Consider the following 27,216-nt stretch of genomic DNA (forward strand, 5'->3'; position numbering starts at 1 on the left):
GATTCTCTATGGGGTTCAGGTCAGGAGAGTTGGCAGGCCAATTGAGCACAGTAATACCATGGTCAGTAAACCATTTACCAGTGGTTTTGGCACTGTGAGCAGGTGCCAGGTCGTGCTGAAAAATGAAATCTTCATCTCCATAAAGCATTTCAGCCGATGGAAGCATGAAGTGCTCCAAAATCTCCTGATAGCTAGCTGCATTGACCCTGCCCTTGATGAAACACAGTGGACCAACACCAGCAGCTGACATGGCACCCCACACCATCACTGACTGTGGGTACTTGACACTGGACTTCAGGCATTTTGGCATTTCTTTCTCCCCAGTCTTCCTCCAGACTCTGGCACCTTGATTTCCGAATGACATGCAAAATTTGCTTTCATCAGAAAAAAGTACTTGGGACCACTTAGCAACAGTCCAGTGCTGCTTCTCTGTAGCCCAGGTCAGGCGCCTCTGCCGCTGTTTATGGTTCAAAAGTGGCTTTACCTGGGGAATGCGGCACCTGTAGCCCATTTCCTGCACACGCCTGTGCACGGTGGCTCTGGATGTTTCCACACCAGACTCAGTCCACTGCTTCCTCAGGTTCCCCAAGGTCTGGAATCGGTCCTTCTCCACAATCTTCCTCAGGGTCCGGTATCCTCTTCTCATTGTACAGCGTTTTCTGCCACATTGTTTCCTTCCAACAGACTTACCATTGAGGTGCCTTGATACAGCACTCTGGGAACAGCCTATTTGTTGAGAAATTTCTTTCTGGGTCTTGCCCTCTTGCTTGAGGGTGTCAATGATGGCCTTCTTGACATCTGTCAGGTCGCTAGTCTTACCCATGATGGGGGTTTTGAGTAATGAACCAGGCAGGGAGTTTATAAAAGCCTCAGGTATCTTTTGCATGTGTTTAGAGTTAATTAGTTGATTCAGAAGATTAGGGTAATAGGTCGTTTAGAGAACCTTTTCTTGATATGCTAATTTATTGAGACAGGTTTTTTGGGTTATCAGGAGTTGTATGCCAAAATCATCAGTATTAAAACAATAAAAGACCTGACAAATTTCAGTTGGTGGATAATGAATCTATAATATATGAAAGTTTAATTGTAATCATTACATTATGGTAAATAATGAAATTTAACACTATATGCTAATTTTTTGAGAAGGACCTGTACTATATAAAGGAGGAGATGACATACAGGTACATACTATATACAGGAGGAGATGACATACAGGTATATACTATATACAGGAGGAGATGACACACAGGTATATACTATATACAGGAGCAGATTACCTACAGGTATATACTATATACAGGAGGAGATGACATACAGGTATATGCTATATATAGAAGATGACATACAGGTATATACTATATACAGGAGGAGATGACACATAGATATATACTATACACAGGGGAGATGACACACCGGTATATACTATATATAGGAGGAGATGACATACAGGTATATACTATATATAGAAGGAGATGACATACAGGTATATACTATATATAGGAGGAGATGACATACAGGTATATACTATATATAGGAGGAGATGACATACAGGTATATACTATATATAGGAGGAGATGACATACAGGTATATGCTATATATAGGAGGAGATGACATACAGGTATATACTATATACAGGGGAGATGACACACAGCAGGTATATACTATATACAGGGGAGATGACATACAGGTATATACTATATACAGGAGATGACATACAGGTGTATACTATATATAAGGGAGATGACAAACATGCCACAAAATTTTGCACACTCGCACGTCTGGACCCCGAGAGCGTCATAGGCTATATTGTGAGGCGAAATTTTAACCCCGCGCTTTCCAATTCACCAAACAATTTTGCCCTCATCTACATAATGGGGAAAAAAGTGAAAGGAAAAGTGTTGGAAGCGTCGCAGCTACAGCAACAAAATTTTGCACAGTCGCACGTCTGGACCCTGAGAGCGTCATAGGCTATGTTGTGAGGTGAAATTTTAACTCCGCGCTTTCCAATTCACCAAACTATTTTTCCCCTATCTACATAATGGGAAAAAGTGAAAGGAAAAGTGTTGGAGGCAAATTGACAGCTGCCAGATGTGAACAAGGGGGACTTAAAGAATGAGAGCGATGGCGCCAAAGAGTATATACCGTACAGTTGCTAAGGTGGGACCCCGACATGGGATACTCATCACACACGGGGATATGAACACACACAAAATGCGCCACACACTACCACGTGCTTGAACACATATACCACCCTCAGCACACATTTCACCACACATACACCAACCTCGCCACATAAAAGTCGAAACGCAAAAGTCGCCGCTCAAAACTCACCACGCGCAAAACTCGCCACATGCAAAAAATAGGCTCACGCAAAACTCGCCACAAGTGCAAAACTCACCTCATGGAAAACTCGCCACACGCAAAACTTGCACATGCGGAAAAATTGCCACATGCACAAAATTTGCAACGCATGCAAAAGTTGCCTCACACAAAACTTGCACATACTCAAAAGGCACCAGACATAAAACTCACCACGCGCAAAACTCGCTGCACACAACTTGCTACACTAACCTGTCACATGCAACTCGACACACAAAAAGTTGCTACACGCATGTTGCACACAAAACTCGTCTCACAAAAGTCGCTACATGCATGTCGCCACACACAACTCAACACACACAACTTGACAAACGAAACTCGCCCTAAAACACACACAAGTCTGGTATTAGCCTTCAAAAATAAAAATCTGATTAATAAGCAGACAAACTACAAGAGCAACAAATGTACCATATAGAAAATACGGCAGCTGTCAGTCACATGACCTGTCTATTATGTGTATGTGTGAGCTAATATATACTGCCAGGGGGAGGGCTTCCTGTTGGCTGGGGATTTATCAGGCTGCCAATTTATCTTACAAATACTGAGGTAAAAATACTGAGCAAATAACGTGTTAACGAGGTCTAATTCAGGAGATCACACAGGTATATACTGTATACAGGGGAGATGACACACAGATATATACTATATACAGGAGAGATGACACACAGGTATATACTATATAAAGGAAGAGATGACATACAGGTACATACTATATACAGGAGGAGATGACATACAGGTATATACTATATACAGGAGGAGATGACACACAGGTATATACTATATACAGGAGCAGATTACCTACAGGTATATACTATATACAGGAGGAGATGACATACAGGTATATGCTATATATAGAGGATGACATACAGGTATATACTATATACAGGAGGAGATGACACACAGATATATACTATATACAGGGGAGATGACACACAGGTATATACTATATACAGGAGGAGATGACATACAGGTATATACTATATATAGAAGGAGATGACATACAGGTATATACTATATATAGGAGGAGATGACATACAGGTATATACTATATATAGGAGGAGATGACATACAGGTATATACTATATATAGGAGGAGATGACATACAGGTATATACTATATACAGGGGAGATGACACACAGCAGGTATATACTATATACAGGGGAGATGACATACAGGTATATACTATATACAGGAGATGACATACAGGTGTATACTATATATAAGGGAGATGACAAACATGTATATACTGAGGTGAAAATGAGAGGTGTGAGGTGAAAATGAAAATGTGTGAGTGCAAAATGAGAGGAGTGAGGGAAAATAGTGTAGTGATCGGAAAATGACAGATGTGAGGTCGAAATGACAAGTGTTAGGCGGGAATGAGAGGAGTGAGGGAGAAAATGAGGTGTGAAGGAGAAAATGAGAGATGTGAGTGGGAAAATTAAAGATGTGATTGGGAAAATGAGAGGCGTGATGGGAAAATAAGAGAAGTGACGTGCTATAACTAACCACAGATATTTACTATGCCCAGGCAACGCCGGGCTCTTCAGCTAGTAACCTCATAAAGTCACAGTAGTCAGAATTGTAAAAATTGGCTCGGTCATGAAGTACCAAATTGGCTCTGTCACTAAGGGGTTAAAGTTCAGTGCTTGTTTTGCAAAACTTTTAGCTATGTCGGCTTAATGTTGACTTAAAGCGTTAGTCAGGTCTACAATGACAAATTTGTAGTCACTGTTAGTGAATCCTCCCAGCGCACACACTGCACATTGAAGATTCGCCAGTGTCCACGCCGGGAACAGCAGTCATATGACCGCAAGTATTACATATTCATACTCCTGGTAAGAACCCGACAATACTGTTTCTGGTCTACCACAGTACACTTGTATTGAGCACACCAGATCCTTACCAGTAGTAAGCATATTATATACTTGAGGTCACGTGACTGCCGTTCCCAGTGCTGACCCTGGCGAATCTTCGCAGTCGTCACATCCTGGGAGGGATTCACAGAGTGACTGTAGATTTGTCATTTTTGACTGGACAACCCCTTTTAAGCAATAAAGTGGTGGGACAAAGCAGTGAATATAGAGAATTGTGTCTAAAAAAAATAAAATAAATATTACTGACATTTTGTTTCTTTTTTTAATGCAGGTGACAATTGTGTCCCAATTGATCCTCGCTGGAATATGCAATTGTTAAACACCATGAAACACTCCCTTACAGTCGATACTGGCATGGAACCAGATATGGAAATATTTAGCCAGTTGGATAGTGTAATTAACAGGTAAGTTTTAAATGTGCAATACTTGTGTGTGTGTGTGTATATATCATTTTCTAAGGCTGCATTATACAATTATGCAACTCGGTAGTCATGAGTGAACTCTTGGAAGTTCGGATCAGGTGGGTTCAGCCGTACAGTTAAAAATTTAAGTTTGGTGTTGGTACCAGAACAAAACCTCAACCGGGACCCCATTCGCTTAAATGGATGGGGGGCGGCCCTACATCCATTGTTTGCCACCCTGTCATTTGCGTGACAGTGCGACATACGCTGCCTCTGGGCAGCTGTAAAATCATTACTGCCGGTCCGAGAGCCACTGCTCACACGCTGTCAGATGACAGTGTGATCCTGCAGCTGTGACCGGAGTTGAATTTTTTTTTTTCCATTTTTTTTTTTACCTCCAGTCACTGGCGTCGGCTGATGGGACTACTACTTCCATCAACGTACGCCTGCTTACGCTAATAACGGTGAATGCAGGCGCGGCTGATGGGAGTATTCATCAGCCTGCACGCTAAGTAAAAATTAAAAAAAAAAGTTAGTTCCCCTGTATTTTTTTTATAACCAGCCAGGCAAAACTGACAGCCTTGTATGGCAACCCTCAGCCGTCGGCTTTTGCAAGGGTGATTATCAAGAATAGAGGGGTCCCCACACCGTTTTTTTTTAAATTTAATTATTTAAATAAACAAATTTAAAAAACTGCTTGAGGTCCCCCCATTTTTGACAAACAGCCAAGGTAAAGCAGACAGCTGGGGCTGGTAATTTCAGGCTGGTAAGGGGGCCATGGATATTGCCCCACCCCCAGCCTAAAAATAGCATCCAGCAGCTGACCAGAAATTTGCATCTGTTAGATGCACCAATCCTGGTGCTTTGCCCGAATTTTCCCATTTGCCCTGTGGCAAGTGGAGTTGTTGTTTAGGGTTGAGGATACCATCGTATTGTCCGGTGACATGAAGTCCACGGCTTAGTAATGGAGAGACTTATCAATTAACTGTATCCATCACCTGGCCATCGTTCTGTCCCAGGCCGTAATCCATGTCTGGGATAAACCGTTTTCAACCTGGATGGTGCCAAGATGCAACCATCCAGGCTGAGTACCACGGAGGAAGCTACTGCGAGCTCAGCCTTAGTGACCAGCGGTGACGTCATCGAAGTTACCGTAGGTCACGGATACTGCGTTCCCAGCCGGGCCCCTAACCTGCATTGACCTCGATGAGATCACTGCTAGCACAGTGAGAAAAAGCCTCACTGTGCAGCGGTGAGTTCACCATAGTTCACTGTGAGAAATTTCTTGCAGTGAACTGCGGTGACTCACTGAGCTAAATGCTGCAATGTCGTGAGACTTTTTTTCACGTTGCTAGTGGTGATCTCACCGGGGTCACCGCAGTTCAATGACCTGGCTGGTAGCCCAGCCTCAGTGGCCTAAGGTAATGACCTCACTGCTAGTCACTGAGGCTGAGTTCGCGGAAGCTCATTCCTCAGTGGTAGTGATGAGCGAGTATACCCGTTAATCGGGTTTCCCCGAGCATGCTCGGGTGGTCTCCTAGTATTTTGGCGTGCTCAGAGATTTAGTTTTCGTCGCCGCAACGGCATGATTTGCGACTGCTAGACAGCCTGATTACATGTGGGGGTTGCTTGTTTGTTAGGGAATTCCCTCATGTATTCAGCCTGTCTAACAGCCGCAAATTATGCAGCTGTGGTGACGAAAACAAAATATCCGAGCACGCCAAAATACTCGGAGACCACCCGAGCATGCTCGGGGAAACCAGAGTAACGAGTATACTCGCTCATCACTACTCAGTGGTTCTCAGCCTAGACGGTCCCATCTTGGCTCCGTCCAGGTTGAAAACGGTTTATCCCAGACATGGATTACGGCGTGAGATAGAATGATGGTAAGTGAGGAATCTGGTTGTTTTTTTTTTTTTTACTGCATATATTGGCTTCAGTGGAATTGGACGTTGGGTGAGTAAAACCGTTTGGTATTTTTAAATAAAAAAAAAGGATAAGTGTTTGTTTTTTTATTTCAAAAGCCCCAAGGACTTTATTATAACTAGGAGATTAGAAATGGAGTGACTTTTTTAGACGCCTCTCCATTACTAGGCAATGGGCTTGATGTCACCGGAGAATACAAAGGTGACCTCAACCCCACAAATATGAACCCCACTTGCCACCGCCACAGGACAAGTAGGAAGAGCCCAGCAAGTTACAGAATTGGCACATCTAATAGATGCGCCTTTTCTGGGCAGCTGCGAACTGCTATTTTTAGGCTGGGGGGACCAATATCCATGGCCCCTTACCAGCCTGAGAATACCAGTCCCCAGCTGTCTGCTCTAGCTTGATTGGTTGTCAAAAATGGGGGGCCCAACGCTGTTTTTTAAAAATTATTTAAATCATTTAAAAAAGAAACTGCGTGGGGACCCCTCTATTCTTGATAACCAGCCTTGCTAAAGCTGAGAGGTGAGTGTTGCAGCCTGCATTTGTTAGTTTTGCCTGGCTAGTTATCAGAAATGCAGGGGGACTCACACTTTTTAATTTTTTTCTTACTATTTGTTTATTTCGAGCTCAGGCTCCAGCTGATGAATATTCACATCAGCTGCCGCCTGCTCTCGCTGTTATTAGCAGCAGCAGGAATAAGCTGATGGCAGAAGTAGTAAACTTCTTGCCTCTGGTCACAGCTGCGGGCTCAAGCTGTCATTTGACTGCGTGAGAACTGCGACTCTGACTGGTGGTATTAATCTTACCACTGATCAGTGCCGCCAGTGTTTCTCGCTCTGTAATGCAGATTACAGCTCGAGAATCACCCGGTGTTCGGAGTGCCGAACCCAAACTGTAAAACACCTCTCTCCAAAATATCTCCCCCCACACTGCCCCTCTCCGTAATGTCTTCCACCGTGCCCCTCTCCATATGTCCCTCAATCTGCCCCTCTCCATAATGTGCTTCATTCTGCCCCTCTCCATAATGTCCCCTACACTGCCCCTTTTCATAATGTCCCCCACAATGCCCCACTCCTAATGTCCCCCACACTGCCCCAATCCATAATGTCCCCCACACTGCCCCAATCCATAATGTCCCCCACACTGCCCCAATCCATAATGTCCCCCACGCTGCCCCAATCCATAATGTTCCTCTACACTGCCTCCCCATAATATCCCCAACAATTCCTCTCTTCAGAATATTTCCCCACACTGCCTCTCTCCATATCTCCCCCACCCTAGCCCTCTTCCTAATATTTTCCCTTTATATGATGTCCACCACACTGCCACTTTCCATAGCATATTTTCCACACTGCTTTTCTCCATTATATCACCCCCACGCTAGCTTTCTCTGTAATATCTCCCCCTGCTTCCTCTCTCTATTATCCGCTCCACCGCCTGTCTCATAAGTATTTCCCCCACACTGCCCCTTCTCCATAATTTCTTACCCTCCATAATTTCCCACGCGTACGGGGCCCCCTCCATAATATTCCCCCTCCATAATATGTCTCTACATTGCCCATCTGCATAATATGTTCCCACACACACACACACTGCTCCTCCTCACAATTTCTTTATCGCCTCTCATTGGGGGACACAGGAACCATGGGGTGTATGCTGCTGCCACTAGGAGGCTGACACTATGCAAATAAAAAGTTAGCTCCTCCTCTGCAGTGTACACCCCACCGACTGGCATTATACTCTTCAGTTTAGCTTAGTGTCAGTAGGAGGTGGACACGGGTCTTTCATTAGACCCTTATCTACCTCAATGTGCGTCGTTTCTTTTCAGGTTATCCGGAGGGATACAGGGTGAACAGTCACACCTGTAGTCCCACAAGGCGGACTATGAGTACGGCGTGTACTGCCACCCCGTATCCTCATAGATCCCTCACCAGGACCAAGATCCTAGCACACCAGCATGCTTAGAAGTCCGGTCCTGGCTCCGTCCCTCACCCACTCGCCTACCAGAGCCTGTCGGTTGGAGGAGACGAGGACGTCCATCAGCTCCCTGGATGTCTGATATCTTCCCCGGATTGAGGTTAGTAAGGACGGCGTGGGATGTTTTTGGTGAGTATTCCTAGCCCCGGGGTCCCTCGGTTTTCCCTTTTTCTAGCGATTTCCAGGCCATCTTTTTCCCTGGCCTGCTGTCCTAAAGGGGTCCCGGGAATCGCAGATTGCTGCTTTTGCAGCACTTTCTGGGGTTCTTTCCAGCGCGGCTGGCTGTAAGGCTGATATTTTCCTGCGACCGCGTGGAGCTTCGCCCTGTACCTTCCAGCCGAGCAGCGCCGTCACAGCGGCTTTAACCCGGCGGTTGTCGGCTCCAAATTTAGGCCCCGGCTTCCCCTGGGCCTACCTCCGGCGGCAGTGCTTCCCCCCTTGCTGAGGCGACTTCGCAGGTTGCCGCGCCGCTCACTAGAGGCCGCATCTTCCAGCCGGGCAGCGCCGTCGCCGCGGCTTTATCCCGGCGGTTGTCGGCTCCTAATTTGGGCCCCTGCTTCCCCTGGGCCTACCTCCGGCGGCAGCGCTTCCCCCCTTGCTGAGGCGACTTCGCAGGCTGCCGCGTGGCTTACCATAGGCCGCATCCTCCAGCCGAGCAGCGCCGGCGCCGCGGCCCCCTCCCCCTCAGGCGGTCGCCGAGCTTTAATCTAGGTCCCGGCTTCTCTCAGGGCCTACTTCCGGCGACTCCTCTCCGCCCACTTCCCCACTACTCGGTGGGCTTTTCCCCCGCCCGACCATCAGCCCTCGGTGTTGCTCCGCCCACCGGCGCCATCTTACTGCACCCAGCGTGGTCAAGTGCCTTAGCCCACGCACGTCTCTCTCTGTGCGCTGCAGTGGACTACTACAGGTACCAGATCCCTTCGGCTGCACCACTGCAGGATCCGCATTATATTCTAAGAGGTTTTTTTTTCTTCCTTGAGGGACAATCTTCAAGCTGGGCTGTGTCCTGTGTCTGGAACTGCTTCGTCTGCGTGAGTAGCTGCACTGCAGACTGACACTCCCCTCTGCCCCCCCCCCCCCCCTTTCCCCTATCCTTCTGGCATTTCTTCAGGGTCTTTTCCTAAAAAAAAAATAAATGGCTACCTTTTAAGGGAGGCCGCTCTCGTCCTCTGTCAGGCCTGCAGCAACCCGACTGTTCCCACCGCCCAGGTTTCCCCGGCCGCTCCGCCCGAGAGTGATACCCCCACCCCAGGCTGGGTTTCCTCTCTGTCACAATCGGTGGCAGATCTAACACGGGTGTCTCAAACTCTTGTGTCCGTGCTGGACCGATTACCCCTGCAGACTCCCGCAGTAGCCGGCGGGTCGCAGGAACCTCCGTCGGAGCCCTCCATTATAGGCCGCAAAAGGTCCAGACAGGACCGGTCTGAGTCCTCTTCTCACTCCATCTCACCACACGGTCCTTCTCTGCGGTCGACTTTTCCCCGGTCCTCCTCCCCTGAGTCAGGCGAGGCTTTCTCAGATGCGCCTTCAGAGGATGTTTCGGAGCTGGATTCGAACCAAATCGCTACCAGGAGGGATATGGTTCAGAAGCTCATTGGAGCGATAAATCTAACCTGTGGCATCAAGGAGTCCTCTACGGAACCTGCAGATCAGGCGGTTTCGTTTAGACGGGCTAAACCACCTTCAAAAATGTTTCGCTCCTCACCCGGAATTCGAGGGGATTATGACCAGAGAAAGACAGAACCCGACCAGACGCTTTCAGAGAGGAAAGCGACTTGGCGTTTTATATCAATTTTCTCCGGAGCTCATCGCTAATTGGACGGCTTTTCCGTCGGTGGATTCTCCGGTTTCCAGACTATCCACCAACACGATCCTCCCACTGTCCGGCGGAGCATCTCTGAAGGATTCTAACGATAGTCATAGAATCTTTCGCAAAGTCAGCCTTTGTAGCGGCCCCAGCCAGTCTTTGCCCGGTCTTTGCTTCCACTTGGGTTTCTATATCCATATCCAAATGGGCCAAACAGCTCCGTCAGGGCATTCTGGACAGGGTTCCTTCCGGACAGCTGGCGGAACTTGCCAACCAGATTTCTCACGCGGGGAATATCTGGTCTCTGCCTCCCTGGACACCGCGTCTTGTGCGGCTCAGGCGTCCAGCAACGCGGTTGCCATCCGCCGAACCGTTTGGTTTAAGGCCTGGCAGGCGGACTTGTCCTCTAAAAAGTCCCTTACCAGCCTGCCTTTTCAGGGGTCTCGTCTTTTGGGTTCTAAGCTGGACCAATTCATTAAAGATGCTACTGAGGGCACAAGCTCCCTTTTTCCCCAGGCCAAGCCTCGTTGCCCCCCTCCTAGACGTCAATTTCGGCCTTTTCGTCGCTTCGCGGGATCGATCTCCTTATCCCAGCAGCAACAGAGGCCACAGGCACGTCCAGAGAAGAAGGCGGTATCCTTTAGGCCCACTTCTTCCTGGCGTCCTCGCTACTCCCAGGGTAGGTCCTCCAGGACTGGAAGAACCACCTCGGCCTGACTCTCGGCTAGTCGACAATCCACCTCCCCGACTGGTGGGCCGTCTCCTCTTCTTCAGGGACGTCTGGATCTCCTCAGTAGAGGACACATGGGTCAGGGATGTTGTATCCTCGGGATACAAGCTAGAGTTCGTTTCTCGGCCCCGGGATCGTTTTCTTTTTTGAATCCCGACCTCCAAGAGATCCCGCTCTAGTTCCGGGTTTCTTCGCAGCCATCACTTCTCTCCTCAAAGCCGGGGTAATGGTTCCCGTTCCAGAAAAAGAGATGTTCACAGGTTTCTATTCCAACCTTTCTTTGGTACCGAAAAGACGGCAGGGTGCGTCCCATTCTGGACCTCAAATTGCTGAGCAGGAGAGTTCGTCTGAAGCACTTCAGGATGGAATCCCTTCGTTCAGTAATTGCTTCCATGGAGGCTCAGGAATTTCTGTGTTCCATAGATATTCAGGACGCCTACCTCCACGTTCCGATATTCCCGGGACATCACCGATACCTGCGCTTTGCAGTGCTTCAGGAACTTTTTCAGTTCGTCGCCCTGCCGTTCGGTCTCTCAACCGCCCCAAGAGTTTTCATGAAGATCATGGCGGCGCTGATGGCCATCTTGAGGGTCAGAGGCCTGGTTCTGTTTCCATACCTCGACGACATCCTCATCAAGGCTCCCTGCTTTTCTCAGGCCAACGAAAGCCTGTCCATCGTTCTCGACACCCTAGTCCGTTTCGGGTGGCGGATCAACCGGAAGAAGTCCTGCCTTATTCCTTCTCAGTGCATCATCTTTCTGGGCATGCTCTTCGACACTCGACAGACGAAGGTCTTCCCGAAGACGAGATCCATCCTTCGTCGGGACATATGCGTGCTCCAGGGCCCTTGGTCGCCCTCCTTCCGGTCGGCCATGAAGATTTTGGGGAGGATGGTAGCAACATTGGAAGTGATTCCCTTCGCCCAATTTCACTCGCGACCTCTTCAGCAAGCCATCCTGTCTCAGTGGAACAGGTCTGTCCTCTCCTGGGACCGCCCGATCCGACTCTCTCCCCAGGCCAAACAGTCTCTCAACTGGTGGCTCACGTCACCTCTCGTCTCCCAGGGCCGGTCCTTCCTTCCAGTTCCCTGGCAGGTGGTGACGACGGGCGCCAGCCTCCTCGGCTGGGGTGCGGTGTTTCGCCACCTGACTGTACAGAGCCACTGGTCGGCGCAGGAGGCAACCTTGTCGATCAATGTCCTCGACATCCGGGCCATTTTCTGTCCATTCGTCTCTGGGAAAGGATTCTCAGGGTCTTCCAATCCGAATCCAGACGGACAATGCCACGGCGGTGGCATATGTCAACCATCAAGATCCAAGATCCTCCTCTGGGCAGCGGCAATGGTTCCAGTGATATCCGCGGTGTATATCCCCAGCGTGGACAATTGGGCCGCCGACTTCCTCAGCCATGAGGGCCTCGCGGCAGGGGAATGGTCCTTGCATCCGGAGGTCTTACATCAGTTTTGTCTTCGATGGGGGACTCCGGATGTGGATCTCACGGAGTCTCGAATGAACAGGAAGGTTCCGCAGTTCATCTCCAGGTCTCGCGATCCTCTCGCACTGGGCGTCGACACTCTGGCCATTCCTTGGTCACAGTTTGTGCTGCCCTACCTGTTCCCACCCCTTCCATTACTTCCCAAACTGTTGAAGAAGATCAAAGCGGAAGGGGTGCCGGTCATTCTGATCGGTGGCTGTTGAGACCGCAGTTCTAAGAGCGTCCGGCCTTTCGGACCGCTTGATTCACACCATGATTCAGGCTTGGGAGCCTTTGTCTTCCAGGATCTACTATCGTACCTGGAAGGCTTATGTTGGTGCGAGTCCAACCACGTATCATCCATGTCCTTTTCCCTGCCTTCCATTTTAGCCTTCCTTCAGGCAGGACTGGATTTGGGCCTGGCTCTTAGTTCCCTGAAGGGCCAGGTCTCTGCGCTTTCCATTCTTTTTCAGAAGACTTTAGCTTCCCGACCACAGGTTAAAACCTCTCTTCAGGAGTGGCCCACACTGTTCCTCTGTACAGGGCCCCTGTGGATTCATGGGATTTAAACCTGGTACTGGACATTCTGAGGGCTTCCCCCTTTGAGCCCCTCAGGGAGATTTCCCTGTCAGTCCTATCTTGGAAGGTGGCCTTTCTTGTGGCCATCACTTCTATCCGCCGCGTTTCCGAGTTGGCGGCCCTGTCTTGCCGTCCTCCGTTCTTGGTCATCCACCAGGACAAGGTGGTCCTCAGGCCTCCGCCTTCCTTTCTTCCCAAGGTGGTTTCCACCTTCCACCTCAACGAGGTCATCGTTCTTCCTTCCTTTTGTCCAGCTCCGACTCATCCTTTGGAGCGATCGTTGAACAAGCTGGACCTCGTCAGGGCAGTGAGGATCTACCTGGATAGAATGTCCGCTTTCCGGGAGACGGATTCTCCTTTTGTCATTCCTGATGGCCCGTGCAGAGGTCAACCGGCTTCTAAGGCGACTATTGCTCGCTGGATCAGAACGGCAATTCTGGAGGCTTACCGGGTCAAGAACAGAGTGCCCCCTCCTGGGATCAAGGCTCACTCTACCCGGGCAGTCAGCGCCTCCTGGGCGGTGCACCACAGGGCTTCCGCCCTACCGCTTTGCAAAGCGGCAACTTGGTCTTCCATCCACACGTTCACCAAATTTTACAAGGTCTATACCTACGCTTCGGCGGACACCAGCCTAGGCAGAAGGATCTGGCAGGCGGCAGTGGTGAGTCCTCTGACCTGATGGAAGTATGTTTTTCCCGCCCTTGGGACTGCTTTGGGAAGTCCCATGGTTCCTGTGTCCCCCAATGAGAGGCGATAAAGAAAACAGGATTTTTGGTTGCTTACCGTAAAATCTGTTTCTTGGAGCCTCCATTGGGGGACACAGCTCCCTCCCAATGTTTCTCAGTTCTCTCTTTTATGTTCTATGACTGTTCTTACATTTACAGTTCTCAAGTTTGTGGTTATGGTTTTCAACCCTGTTGTTTATCTCCTACTGCTTTCTCACTAACTGAAGAGTATAATGCCAGTCGGTGGGGTGTACACTGCAGAGGAGGAGCTAACTTTTTATTTGCATAGTGTCAGCCTCCTAGTGGCAGCAGCATACACCCCATGGTTCCTGTGTCCCCCAATGGAGGCTCCAAGAAACAGATTTTACGGTAAGCAACCAAAAATCATGTTTTTCCCTTCATATCCATAATTTGTCCAAACAATAACGGCCCTCTACAATAATAATCAATACATTATATCTCTATCACTATTTCTGTGTTTTTGTTTGTCCTCCCATTTTTTGAAGATTGACCACAGGTTCTCAATGGGATTGAGATCCGGGAAGTTTCCTGGCAGTGATCCCAAGGTTTCAATCTTTTGTCTACTGAGCCACTTACATTTTCACATCTGCCTTAACACAGTGCACAGATCATCACTTAATTGCTCCTGGATCGTTAACATCTTCCAAGAGCATCTTCTTTTATGATCCCATTCTTTATTCATGGCAATGTTCTTAAACACAATTGTGAGTGATCCCACTCTCCCAACCCCACACATGAATGGTCTCTACATGCTTTTCCTTTTGGCACATCACAGGACTTATGGTAGCACTCGCCTTTTCTTCTTTGAACAACTGTTCTGTTAATGTCCTAAACAGTCTGAAGGGGGCTTCATCAGAGGAAATATATTTACCCTAGTTCTCTGTAGTCCAATCCCTGTATTTTCTGCAAAGTTATTTCCTCTGATGAAGATCGCCTTAAAGTGTGTGGGACATTTGGGAAAATGATTGTCTGTAGAAGAAAAGGTGAGTATTTAATTGACCACTCAAAACCACAAAATGTTTAACTGGATATATATTTTCTTGACAGGGCGATTCTTCTAATCAATCGGCAAAAGCAATCTTTCACTGAAGCACATATATCTAGAAAGCCAAAAAGACTAAGTGCTTTAAAAATTGCTGTTGAATTTCACAAAGGTAGGGTTTGTTTTGCTGGCTTATTGAATTAATATATTGTGATTTAGATTTTCTGGGTTCAAAATTTGCCACCACATAAACAAAAAGCATAGCAAGATACCTTATTGCTATGTGCTTACTGTGGAAAACTCGACAAATAAAAATATTTTTAAGCGTTTTTATAGAAAAATGAAAGCAACAAAGATTGCATCTTTTTAACATTGTGCTGTGGCTTGCTTGATTAATACAAAGTACAAACGAAACTTATGTATGGGGTCATTCTCACATGCTACAAACTCTGATGAGTCTCACACGTCGATACCCGGCACTGCACCTGTCACTCAGGATCGGAGCGTTCAGCGCATGTATTGCTATGCAGCCGCACATTCCGATCCGAGTGTCGGGTAATGACGTGCGAGACTCATCCGAGTTTCTCGCATGTGAGAATGAGCCCTATATGTGTTTATTATTCAAGAAAAACACCATCAGGCCGATTAAAATAAGGTGTCTAACCCTCAATTCTGACATAAAATGTCTTAAAAAGTCACTCCATTTTACCACAAATGTTGTCACTTGGTCTTTTCACACTAGTCCCAGCCACCTTCTCTAAAATATGTAGAGCATGGATGGGGCGGGAGTAAGCGTGCCCACCTAACTTTTGAAAGTTTTGCCAAAAATGCACTGAATTCACTAATTTGTGTGTGCCACTTGATGTAGCTTTCTACTCCTGCAAGCCCCTTAATTAAGACTGGCGCGTGCAACAACAGTCTTAATTAATTTGCCCTTATAATCCCAGAAAGCCAAAATGGGACATATGTTATGATTACAAATAGGTAACAAACTCATGAATAGTTGACCTGAAAGTGAATACTTTGAAACTGATTTTGAAGTATGCAATTGTTATGAGCAATCCAGTTTAGGTCTGACTAACACCACACCCCATCCTCCTCCTCACCCTAATTAAAATATCTGACCTGAGTTTGTGATGCTGCAGCGACACTTTGAGTCTTCCTTATGAATTTTTTTTTTTTTAACTAACTCCTAGAACGTTGTACACCCTTCGGCCCTTTTTAAGTAGACACCTGATCAAGACAGACCAATTTGAGTTTGTGGAAAATCCCGTTCAAAAACCATGGCAATTTCTAAGAAGCTGAGCCCTCTCTTGTGTTCTAACAGCTTCCTTTCGTCTAAGAATATTTTCCACGCATTTTTTTATTGTGCCTGCATATTTATGCTCATATATTTATGTATTTTAGTGACTTATATAGCGTCATTCATTCCACAGCGCTTTACAGTCATCATAATCGCTGTCCCCACTGGGGCTCACAAACTAGATTTCCTATCAGTTTTTCTTTGGAATGTGAGAGAACCTGAGAACCCGGAGGAAACCCACACAAACACGGGGAGAACATACATAAACTAGTTGCAGAATTGTAGCCAGAACCCTAGCGCTGCAAGGCTACAGTGCTAACTACTGAGCCACCATGTACAAGAAGCTCTGTCTATCATCTGCATTCCAAGTTATTACAGCAGCCTTTAGTGGGGTTGAGGTCAGAGTCCTGTGCATTGAAGTTTTACAAGCAAAACTTTTAAACCATGTCTTTTTATATGTCAGAAACTTATTCCACTATGTCTAAAATGTCTTTGTTTTTACATATTCCAAAACCTGAAAATTGTCTAACTTTATGCTTCAACAAGCATTGGCCCCACTTTATTCTTTTCGGATTGAGCTGTTAAATTCATTAATTCAAAGGGGATTTCTAGATGCTTTAGATCAGAAAGTGTATGTCCTGTAAGTGCAATAATTTTATAATGCAATTAAAAGTGCTTACGTTCTGGGAAGATAGACCCAAGAGAACCCAGTCCATTACTGCAAATTTGTAAGAATCATATTTTGGTGTAAATATGATATCATGACAAAATATTTTTCTGTTTCTCTTTGCAATTAGATCCAGCTGTCCATCAAGATCTTCCTCATCCAGTCATCGCACATCTTGCTGCATTTTTTGACCTCTGGGACATGCTTGTGTGTGAATACCTTGAGTCTAGCCTTTCTCCATTGACAGATGAAGTAACTGGCAAGGTAGGATCAGGTTTATATGTTTTAGTGTTCATTTGTAAGTAAGCAATAAAATCCAGTACTAGACCTGTGGAGGTGGTGTTTTGTCTTCTTTTTTGTACAAGTTTACTATGTCTGTCCTATACTGAAATTGCAAATTCTAATTCTAAAAAGTAAATGCTTTACATTTGATAACTACTGTGTGTATAAAGTTAGTAAAAGTTTACAAGATGACCTTTTAAGCAATAATATTTTTATTTATATTCATCTTTATTGTGCTTTGTTCTGCAGGATGATGAAAAAGCATAGTTTTTTGTCTTTATTGTCTTTTACGGTGTTTACTTAAGGGGTTAATAGATCAGGCTGCTTTTTACATTTTTACAATTTTTTTTTTATGTTACATAATACATACATATATATTACAGTGAAGGAAATAATTATTTGATCCCTTGCTGATTTTGTAAGTTTGCCTACTTGCAAAACATGAACAGTCAATAATTTTAAGAGTGAGTTAATTTTAACATTGAGAGATAGAATATCAAAAATAAAATCCAGAAAACCACATTGTATAAATTGTATAAATTTATTTGCATTTTGCAGTGAGAAATAAGTATTTGATCCTCTACCAATTATTAAGACTTCTGGCTCCTACAGACCAGTTAGATGCTCCTAATCAACTCGTTACCTGCATTAATGACAGCTGTCTTACATAGTCACCTTTATAAAACACTCCTGTCCACAGACATAATTAATCAGTCATACTCTAACCTCTACAACATGAGCAAGACCAAAGAGCTTTATAAGAATGTCAGGGACAAGATTATAGACCTGCACAAAGCTGGAATGGGCTACAAAACCATAAGTAAGATGCTGGACGAGAAGGAGACAACTGTTGGTGCAATAGTAAGAAAATGGAAGAAATACAAGACTGTCAATCGACAGTGATCTGGGGCACCATGCAAAAATCTTACCTTGTGGGGGGTTTCCTTGATCATGAGGAAGGTGAGAGATCAGCCTAAAACTACATTAGAGGAGCTTGTTAATTATCTCAAGGCAGCTCGGACCACAGTCATCAAGAAAACCATTGTTAACACATTACGCCGTAAACGTTTAAAATCATTCAGTGCCCGCAAGGTCCCCCTGCTCAAGAAAGCACATGTGCAGGCCCATCTAAAGCTTGCCAATGAACATCTGGATGATTCTGTGAGTGATTAGGAGAAGGTGCTGTGGTCAGATGAGACAAAAATTGAGGTCTTTGCCATTAACTCAACTCGTCGTATTTGGAGGAAGAGAAATGCTGCCTATGACCCAAAGAACACCGTCCCCACTATCAAGCATGGAGGTGCAAACATTATGTTTTGGGGTGTTTTTCTGCTAAGGGCACAGGATTATTTCACCGCATCAATGGGAGAATGGATGGAGCCATGTACCGTAAAATCCTAAGTGACAACCTCCTTACCTCCACCAGGACATTAAAAATAGGTTGTGGCTGGGTTTTCCAGCAAGACAATGACCCAAAACATACAGCCAACATACAGCCAAAGCAACAAAGGAGTGGCTCAAAAAGAAGCACATTAAACGGACACTGTCACCTGAATTTGGAGGGAACAATCTTCAGCCATGGAGGCGGGGTTTTTGGGTGTTTGATTCACCCTTTCCTTACCCGCTGGCTGCATGCTGGCTGCAATATTGGGTTGAAGTTCATTCTCTGTCCTCCATAGTACACGCCTGCGCAAGGCAAGATTGCCTTGTGCAGGCATGTACTACGGAGGACAGAGAACGAACTTCAATCCAATATTGCAGCCAGCATGTAGCCAGCGGGTAAGGAAAGGGTGAATCAAACACCCAAAAACCCCGCCTCCATGGCTGAAGATTGTTCCCTCCGAATTCAGGTGACAGTGTCCCTTTAAGGTCATGGAGTGGCCTAGCCAGTCTCCAGACCTTAATCCCATAGAAAACTTATGGATGGAGTTGAAGCTCCGAGTTGCCAAGTGACAGTCTCAAAATCTTAATGTTTTAGATATGATCTGCAAAGAGGAGTGGACCAAAATTCCTCCTGACATATGCACAAACCTCATCAACTACAAAAAAATCTGACTTCTGTGCTTGCCAACGAGGGGTTTTGCCACCAAGTATTAAGTCTTGTTTGCCAGAGGGATCAAATACTTAATTCTAACTGCAAAATTCAAATACATTTATACCATTTGATTTTCTGGATTTTATTTTTGATACTCTATCTCTCAATGTTAAAATTAACCTACCCTTAAAATTATAGACTGTTTATGTCTTTGTCAGTGGGCAAACTTACAAAATCAGCAAGGGATCAAATAATTATTTCCTTCACTGTATATATTATTTTTTATATTTGTACAATTTATTTTTTTTCCTTTGATCTTTTTTCTTACTTTTTTCTCTATGGGACTTTAACTTTTCATTCTAATCGCTGGTATACGCATTGCAATGCTGTATACCTTTCAGTGCTTCACTGACCAAATTCTTAAAAACCGTGTTCTCAGCATGGTTCAACAGGCTTGCCATAGCTGGCAGACCCAGGGGCCATCATAACTACCTCGTAATGACAATGGCTGATTAAACGAAGATGGAGTTCCCTCTCTCTTTTAGCCCCCTAAATGTCACGATTGATATCGATCGTGGCTTTTAGGGGGTTAAACAGACTGGGACGGTGTGGCACTGCTCCTGGCATTGAGAGCTGGGGTTTAGCTATCACATAAACGGCTTCCAGTGGCGATTGCGCGGGCACATCTCCTGTGCCGCGCACCATCTTTATAATGTACCCATACGTCATCAGTCGGGAACCCCTATGTGAACATGAAATATAGGTATGTAAAATGTTGTGAAAAGTGTAAATATCTAATTTACTGCTGTGGGAGCCAGCTTTTATTCTTTTACAAATGCAGATAAGGAAACCCAGATCTTTATGTGGCTAGATGAAAAATTAGCCTTGGTTATAATTGAACATTTCGTTTTTGCTTTTGTGTTCCATTAAAAGTTTTGCACAGTTTGCCTCTTATAGCCGCTGTATTACACTGTCTACAGCAGGCTGCAGAATGAGTTAATGAGGTTATCTTTATTATATCAGCTGTCCATAACATCTGATAAAATAAAGATAATGTGGCCAACCTCATTAAAGGGAACCTGTCACCCCGAAAATCGCGGGTGAGGTAAGCCCACTGGCATCAGGGGCTTATCTACAGCATTCTGTAATGCTGTAGATAAGCACCCGATGTTACCTGAAAGAGGAGAAAAAGACGTTATATTATACTCACCCAGGGGAGGTCCCGCTGCTGGTCCGGTCGGATGGGTGTCTCTGGTCCGCTGCGGCGCCTCCCATCTTCATTCCAAGACGTCCTCTTCTGATCTTCAGCCACGGCTCCGGCGCAGGCGTACTTTGTGTGCCCTGTTGAGGGTAGAGCAAAGTACTGCAGTGCGCAGGCGCCGGGCCTCTCTGACCTTTCCAGCGCCTGCGCACTGCAGTACTTTGTTCTGCCCTCAACAGGGCAGACAAAGTACGCCAGCGCCGGAGCCGTGGCTGAAGATCAGAAGATCCCGCGATTTTCGGGGTGACAGGTTCCCTTTAACTCATTATGTGGCCGGCTGTAGACAATGTAATACAGCAGCTATAAGAGGCAAACGCTGCAACATTTTTAATGAAACTCACTTGCAAAACTTATTTTTAGCCCAATGTTAAAAGTCAACATTGACTCTTTAAAATATGTTTTAAAGAGTCAGTGTTGATTTTTAGCATTGCTACTTCCAATAGGTGGCACTAGAGTTCAAATCATCTTCCTCTCTGAAGAGGCAGTTTGCATTGGTTTCTTTATAAAGTCATACATTTGCTGATTCCTACTTTCTAGGTTTTCTCCTGCCTCAGGTGGCGTGATAGGTTCAGACTGATATCTGAAAATGTTGGCTTGGAGCATGATGATCTTGCCTTGTTAACCCTTCACTGGAACTGGGTTGCTAAACATGCTGTGAAACAGATTTCAGAAATCTTCATTGGAGAGCTTGAAAGGTTGGTGATCACATTTTTAAAGCCATACAAATAAAAAGTCATTTTAGATAGCGTTTCGTAAAAAGCGATAGGGTTTACATGAGGAATAACCTCATTATTGGCCATTATACGATTTGTATTGTGCATTTTTCACAAGGGTCCCATCTATGTACTCTTTGTCTAATTTTCAGTTGTGTCTAAGCTAGTGGCTGCAGATAAGCTGCTATGATGTCTCCCATAAATTCATATATTTTTCACAGACACCTGAGTGATTCCTGCTCTTCTTTCTTTGTGTAGCATAGTTAGAAGCTTTATGGAGCAGCATTGAAAGATATTATACAGCAGTACTGAGCTATGTGGCTGGGAGTCCAGCGTTGTAGTGAGGTAAAAAAATCTAATTGTATTCGTCCGATTTAATTGCAAGTGAGAGCGAGCCGTGAATATTTAGCTCATGAGATGGAAGGGGAAAAAGTGGCCCTTAAATCAAGAAAGAAGCACTATTCTCTGACTTAAGATACATTACAAAGTTTCTCATATTTGCTTGTAGTGTATGTTGAAACAGTCTTTCCATTTCAAGTGATTCAAATCTGAATGTGTTTTACCTGACATATCAGGATATTTTTTTTCTTTAGTGTTATTTTAAATGCTACTTTAGCGAATTAAAAATTGTAAGTTTTTTAAAAAATTTTATTAATTTTTTTTTTTTTATATAGATTTATAAAGTTTTGGAAACCTGAATTTTGGGCTTCTATGACATTACATTTGTTATCTTTTCTCAGGCTGGAATTACGATAAAGAGATGAGGGAGGCACCATTTTTTCAGAATTGTACAGGCTTTAATTTGATATGTCACTAGACTAAATTTGTTGATATTTTGAGTTTGAGGAGTCAATTTCTAAATTTTGATGGGTGATTTCGGGAAAACTGTTTAATTTTTTTTTAAAAGCATATATGAGACTTGTATTCTTGGTTACATTTGTTCAGGGATTCAAGTTGGGATCTCCGTAGGATCATATTTCTGGGAGTGATTTTCTAAATACAGTCTTGTCCTAATCATATATGTTTAATACGAAGTTAAAAGTACATAAATATATGTAACCCCTTTTGAAATATACCGTATATACTCGAGTATAAGCCGAGATTTTCAGCCCATTTTTTTGGGCTGAAAGTCCCCCTCTCGGCTTATACTCGAGTCATATACCCGGGTGTCAGCAGGGGAGGGGGAGCGGGGGCCGTGTAATCATACTTACCTGCTCCCAGCGCGGTCCCTGCAGTCCCTGGCTTCTCCGGCGCTGCAGATTCTTCCTGTACTGAGCGGTCACATGGCACCGCTCATTACAGAAATGAATAGGCAGCTCCACCCCCATAGGGGAGGAGCCGCATATTCATTGCTGTAAATGATCGGTGCCATGTGACCGCTCAATTACAGGAAGAATCTGCAGCGCCGGAGAAGCCAGGGACTGCAGGGACCGCGCCGCAGCAGGTAAGGGGAGCGCAGCGCTATAATTACCTGCTCCTCGCTCCGGCTCCGTCTGCAGCGTCCTCTAGCAATGACGCTCAGGTTAGAGACGTAGTCAGTGCGCGCCCTCTTCTGAGCGTCAGTGCTGGAGACGGAGCCGCAGAGGAGCAGGTAATTATTGAAAGCGCCGGCGTCCTGAGAAGAGAGGTGAGTATGTGATTTTTTTTTTTTTTAATGGCAGCACCAGCAGCATTCTAAGGAGCACCTATGGGGCCATAAAGGTGCAGAGCATATAATGGGCACAGCATTATAAGGAGCACCTATGGGGCCATAAAGGTGCAGAGCATATAAGGGGCACAGCATTATAAGGAGCACCTATGGGGCCATAAAGGTGCAGAGCATATATGGGGCACAGCATTCTAAGGAGCACCTATGGGGCCATAAAGGTGCAGAGCATATATGGGGCACAGCATTCTAAGGAGCACCTATGGGGCCATAAAGGTGCAGAGCATATATGGGGCACAGCATTATAAGGAGCACCTATGGGGCCATAAAGGTGCAGAGCATATATGGGGCACAGCATTATAAGGAGCACCTATGGGGCCATAAAGGTGCAGAGCATATAAGGGGCACAGCATTATAAGGAGCACCTATGGGGCCATAAAGGTGCAGAGCATAAATGGGGCACAGCATTCTAAGGAGCACCTATGGGGCCATAAAGGTGCAGAGCATATATGGGGCACAGCATTATAAGGAGCACCTATGGGGCCATAATCAAAGGTGCAGAGCATATAAGGGGCACAGCATTATAAGGAGCACCTATGGGGCCATAAAGGTGCAGAGCATAAATGGGGCACAGCATTATAAGGAGCACCTATGGGGCCATAAAGGTGCAGAGCATAAATGGGGCACAGCATTATAAGGAGCACCTATGGGGCCATAAAGGTGAAGAGCATAAATGGGGCACAGCATTATAAGGAGCACCTATGGGGCCATAAAGGTGCAGAGCATATAAGGGGCACAGCATTATAAGGAGCACCTATGGGGCCATAAAGGTGCAGAGCATATATGGGGCACAGCATTATAAGGAGCACCTATGGGGCCATAAAGGTGCAGAGCATAAATGGGGCACAGCATTCTAAGGAGCACCTATGGGGCCATAAAGGTGCAGAGCATATATGGGGCACAGCATTATAAGGAGCACCTATGGGGCCATAATCAAAGGTGCAGAGCATATAAGGGGCACAGCATTATAAGGAGCACCTATGGGGCCATAAAGGTGCAGAGCATAAATGGGGCACAGCATTATAAGGAGCACCTATGGGGCCATAAAGGTGCAGAGCATAAATGGGGCACAGCATTATAAGGAGCACCTATGGGGCCATAAAGGTGAAGAGCATAAATGGGGCACAGCATTATAAGGAGCACCTATGGGGCCATAAAGGTGCAGAGCATATAAGGGGCACAGCATTATAAGGAGCACCTATGGGGCCATAAAGGTGCAGAGCATATATGGGGCACAGCATTCTAAGGAGCACCTATGGGGCCATAAAGGTGCAGAGCATATATGGGGCACAGCATTCTAAGGAGCACCTATGGGGCCATAAAGGTGCAGAGCATATAAGGGGCACAGCATTCTAAGGAGCACCTATGGGGCCATAAAGGTGCAGAGCATATAAGGGGCACAGCATTATAAGGAGCATCTATGGGGCCATAAAGGTGCAGAGCATAAATGGGGCACAGCATTATAAGGAGCACCTATGGGGCCATAAAGGTGCAGAGCATAAATGGGGCACAGCATTATAAGGAGCACCTATGGGGCCATAAAGGTGCAGAGCATAAATGGGGCACAGCATTATAAGGAGCACCTATGGGGCCATAAAGGTGCAGAGCATAAATGGGGCACAGCATTATAAGGAGCACCTATGGGGCCATAAAGGTGCAGAGCATATATGGGGCACAGCATTATAAGGAGCACCTATGGGGCCATAATCAACGGTGCAGAGCATATATGGCACAGCATTATAAGGAGCATCTATGGGGCCATAATCAACGGTGCAGAGCATTCTATATAGCACAGTTGTATATGGAGCATCTATGGGGCAATAATGAACGGTATGGAGCATCTATTTTTATTTTTGAAATTCACCGGTAAATGCTGCATTTTCTACCCTAGGCTTATACTCGAGTCAATAAGTTTTCCCAGTTTTTTGTGGCAAAATTAGGGGGGTCGGCTTATACTCGGGTCGGCTTATACTCGCGTATATACGGTACATGTAACAATTTTTTTATTACATCACTAGATGTGTTTTTTTTAAGTTTTTAGAAAGAATAGTACAGTAGTTAAATCATCAAGCTATAAAATATTAACTAGTCTTAAACAATTAACAGTTTTTACACTGACATTTTATCATTGATTTATCCCTTTCACTGGGTGGAATGTAAATTTGTCCACTATCTCTTACTAACAATGGCCGTTTTCTTGTGTCAGAGTATGTCCGGCTGTTATGGGATTTGGGTCCATCTGAGTCAATATATGATTTGTGTTTACTTTTAAAATGTCTGGTTTTCTTGGATATGCAAAGGATGTCGATGGACCAGAAGGTGCAGAAAAGACACTTCTACTTCTTCATTACCGTAATCATTGGCGAGCATATTAGCCAGCCTGCCATCAGTGGCTATCATATTCACAGGTCACATAACCAGTTATGCAATCCATTTCCAATCGTGCCACCTTCAGTCAGTTCATTGACGTCACTATTGTTGCTGAATGAAAAATTCCCTGTTTTTATTTCACTACATGGAATGGCAGTGTGGTATTGTTGAGTCCCTTTGATGGGTTCTGCTTTTAGAAACCGATGTGTTAATAAAGTCTCCTCCTCTTCGTAGTCCTGGTTTGTTCAGTCCATGAACTGAATATCAGGAATATTGTTCTCACGCCAGTTGAAAATTTTCATGAGTGTTAAGATTTGGTGTGAATATGGCCTCTGGAGGCTAGCTCGAACTGCGAGGTGTTTCACGGTGCCTTCTAAACCTAAAGCGCAATTCGGCTTCCACTCCAAAATCTTTGTTGTGATGGCATACAGTTATAAAGAGTCTTCTGTTTTTATACTGTGCAGAAGAGCAATCAGAGAAGTTGTAGACCTTTCTCAAACTTGGTCAGATGTCAGTTTTTATCCCTGAAATCAATTTTTTTGGGGAACAAATGAACAGCTATTGAATCATGAAGTAAGCACTGCGATATCATAATTACACTATTGTATTTTATATCTGACTATGCTTCTTCCTGAACAACAAAGAAAGTTTTCTCATAAGTCCAAGCTTATTACTATCTAGTAGTCTGACTGTTGGCGAGCTACAAATTAGTGATTTTTTTTTTTAAATGGTTAGTCTGAAATCCAAAGGTAAATTCAAATAATAAATCTTTAAAAGTTGGCATCACTGGCTTTTTCTGTCTAGCATAGTAACACCTCCCTGCTGCTGACTTATTACTATTCAGCTAAGCAGACCGGACGCTGCGCTCATTGCACAGGGCACTGGAGGAGATTGTGCATGGATGAGACACTGCACAAGGGACAGCGCAAAGACCAGTCCCTGAAACGAGCGTCACTGATGAAGCTTTATTTCAGGGCGGCAAACAAAGCAAGGCGACCCGATGACGCTTCATTTCAGGATGGGAAAGGGGAATGACAGCAGTTTGTTTTCTGCCAGCAGTTGACGATTCATTTGAGTATCCCATCATGCACTGGGGATTCTCAAACGAATCGTCTTAGGAAGTAGGTAATATAAACAGAACCCTAAGTTGCAGTGCAGAGTCAATGGTAGGGAACTTTACCATGACTTAAATGACAAAAGTTAGTTGTTTTTAAAGATGTATTAATTGAGATTTACTTTTGGGTTTCGGACTAACCCTTTAAGCACTATCAGCCGTTCACAAAAACGTTTTACAAAGTCTTCTGCACTGTGTCAAAAATCCATCTGTCAGCAGGTATCCACTGTTTTAGTTATACTGTCTACCATAGCCTTTTGGAAATTATTTAATGTTTTTTCTCGGAGAGCCATTACTGGAGGACATTGTTTTGCAGATATTTAGGAAACCATTTGAATTCTCGACACATTATGCGAGATACATACATTGTAATCGCTAAGGTTGGACTCGCCAATCTTGAGTATTTTTCAGTTTTCCTCCTTCAATCCTAAGCTTAGTGTTCTTGTGCGCTGTACATACTGAGTGTGCACCACTACCACCAGCCAGGACACAATTCTTAGGTCGCAGGTCAGCAAATTTTAAAAATCCTATTTTGGCAGAAATTAAATTAAATTTAAAATAAATTCATAGGTCTCCGCAGGAACCAGCCTCTTACGGCCATGAGTTTTCTTACCGTTCACTTTCATAGACACACAGTTTTTCTTGCCACGTGTAATTCTGCTCACGTGATCACTATTATAAAAACCTTTCACTGTACCTTCTATAGATTTATCTAATGATTTGCCTGGTTTATTATCTGGACCTTTTTATTTGTTGTTGTTTAGAAAGTATAGGCCCTACAAATTCAAACCACAGGCTGAACAGATCTGAATTTGAGATTTTCAAATGGACACTGTTCATATAGTTATTTTTTTATTTATTTATTTTTTTAACTAAGATCCCTTTAAG

General features: G+C 45.1%; 1 protein-coding gene across 1 annotated transcript in view; it reads left to right on the forward strand.

Moving 5' to 3' along the window:
* The window catches only part of MDN1 (midasin AAA ATPase 1), a 335,477-nt gene that overhangs the window by 190,270 nt on the left and 117,991 nt on the right, over window positions 1-27,216 (forward strand). Inside the window, exons 51-54 of the mRNA XM_069726361.1 lie at window positions 4,526-4,658; window positions 14,944-15,050; window positions 16,979-17,112; window positions 20,964-21,121. Coding sequence (XP_069582462.1) covers window positions 4,526-4,658; window positions 14,944-15,050; window positions 16,979-17,112; window positions 20,964-21,121 — 532 coding nt within the window. The remainder of the gene's footprint in view (window positions 1-4,525; window positions 4,659-14,943; window positions 15,051-16,978; window positions 17,113-20,963; window positions 21,122-27,216) is intronic.

The sequence above is a fragment of the Ranitomeya imitator genome, chromosome 5 (genome assembly GCF_032444005.1).
Source record: "Ranitomeya imitator isolate aRanImi1 chromosome 5, aRanImi1.pri, whole genome shotgun sequence".
NCBI lineage: Eukaryota > Metazoa > Chordata > Amphibia > Anura > Dendrobatidae > Ranitomeya > Ranitomeya imitator.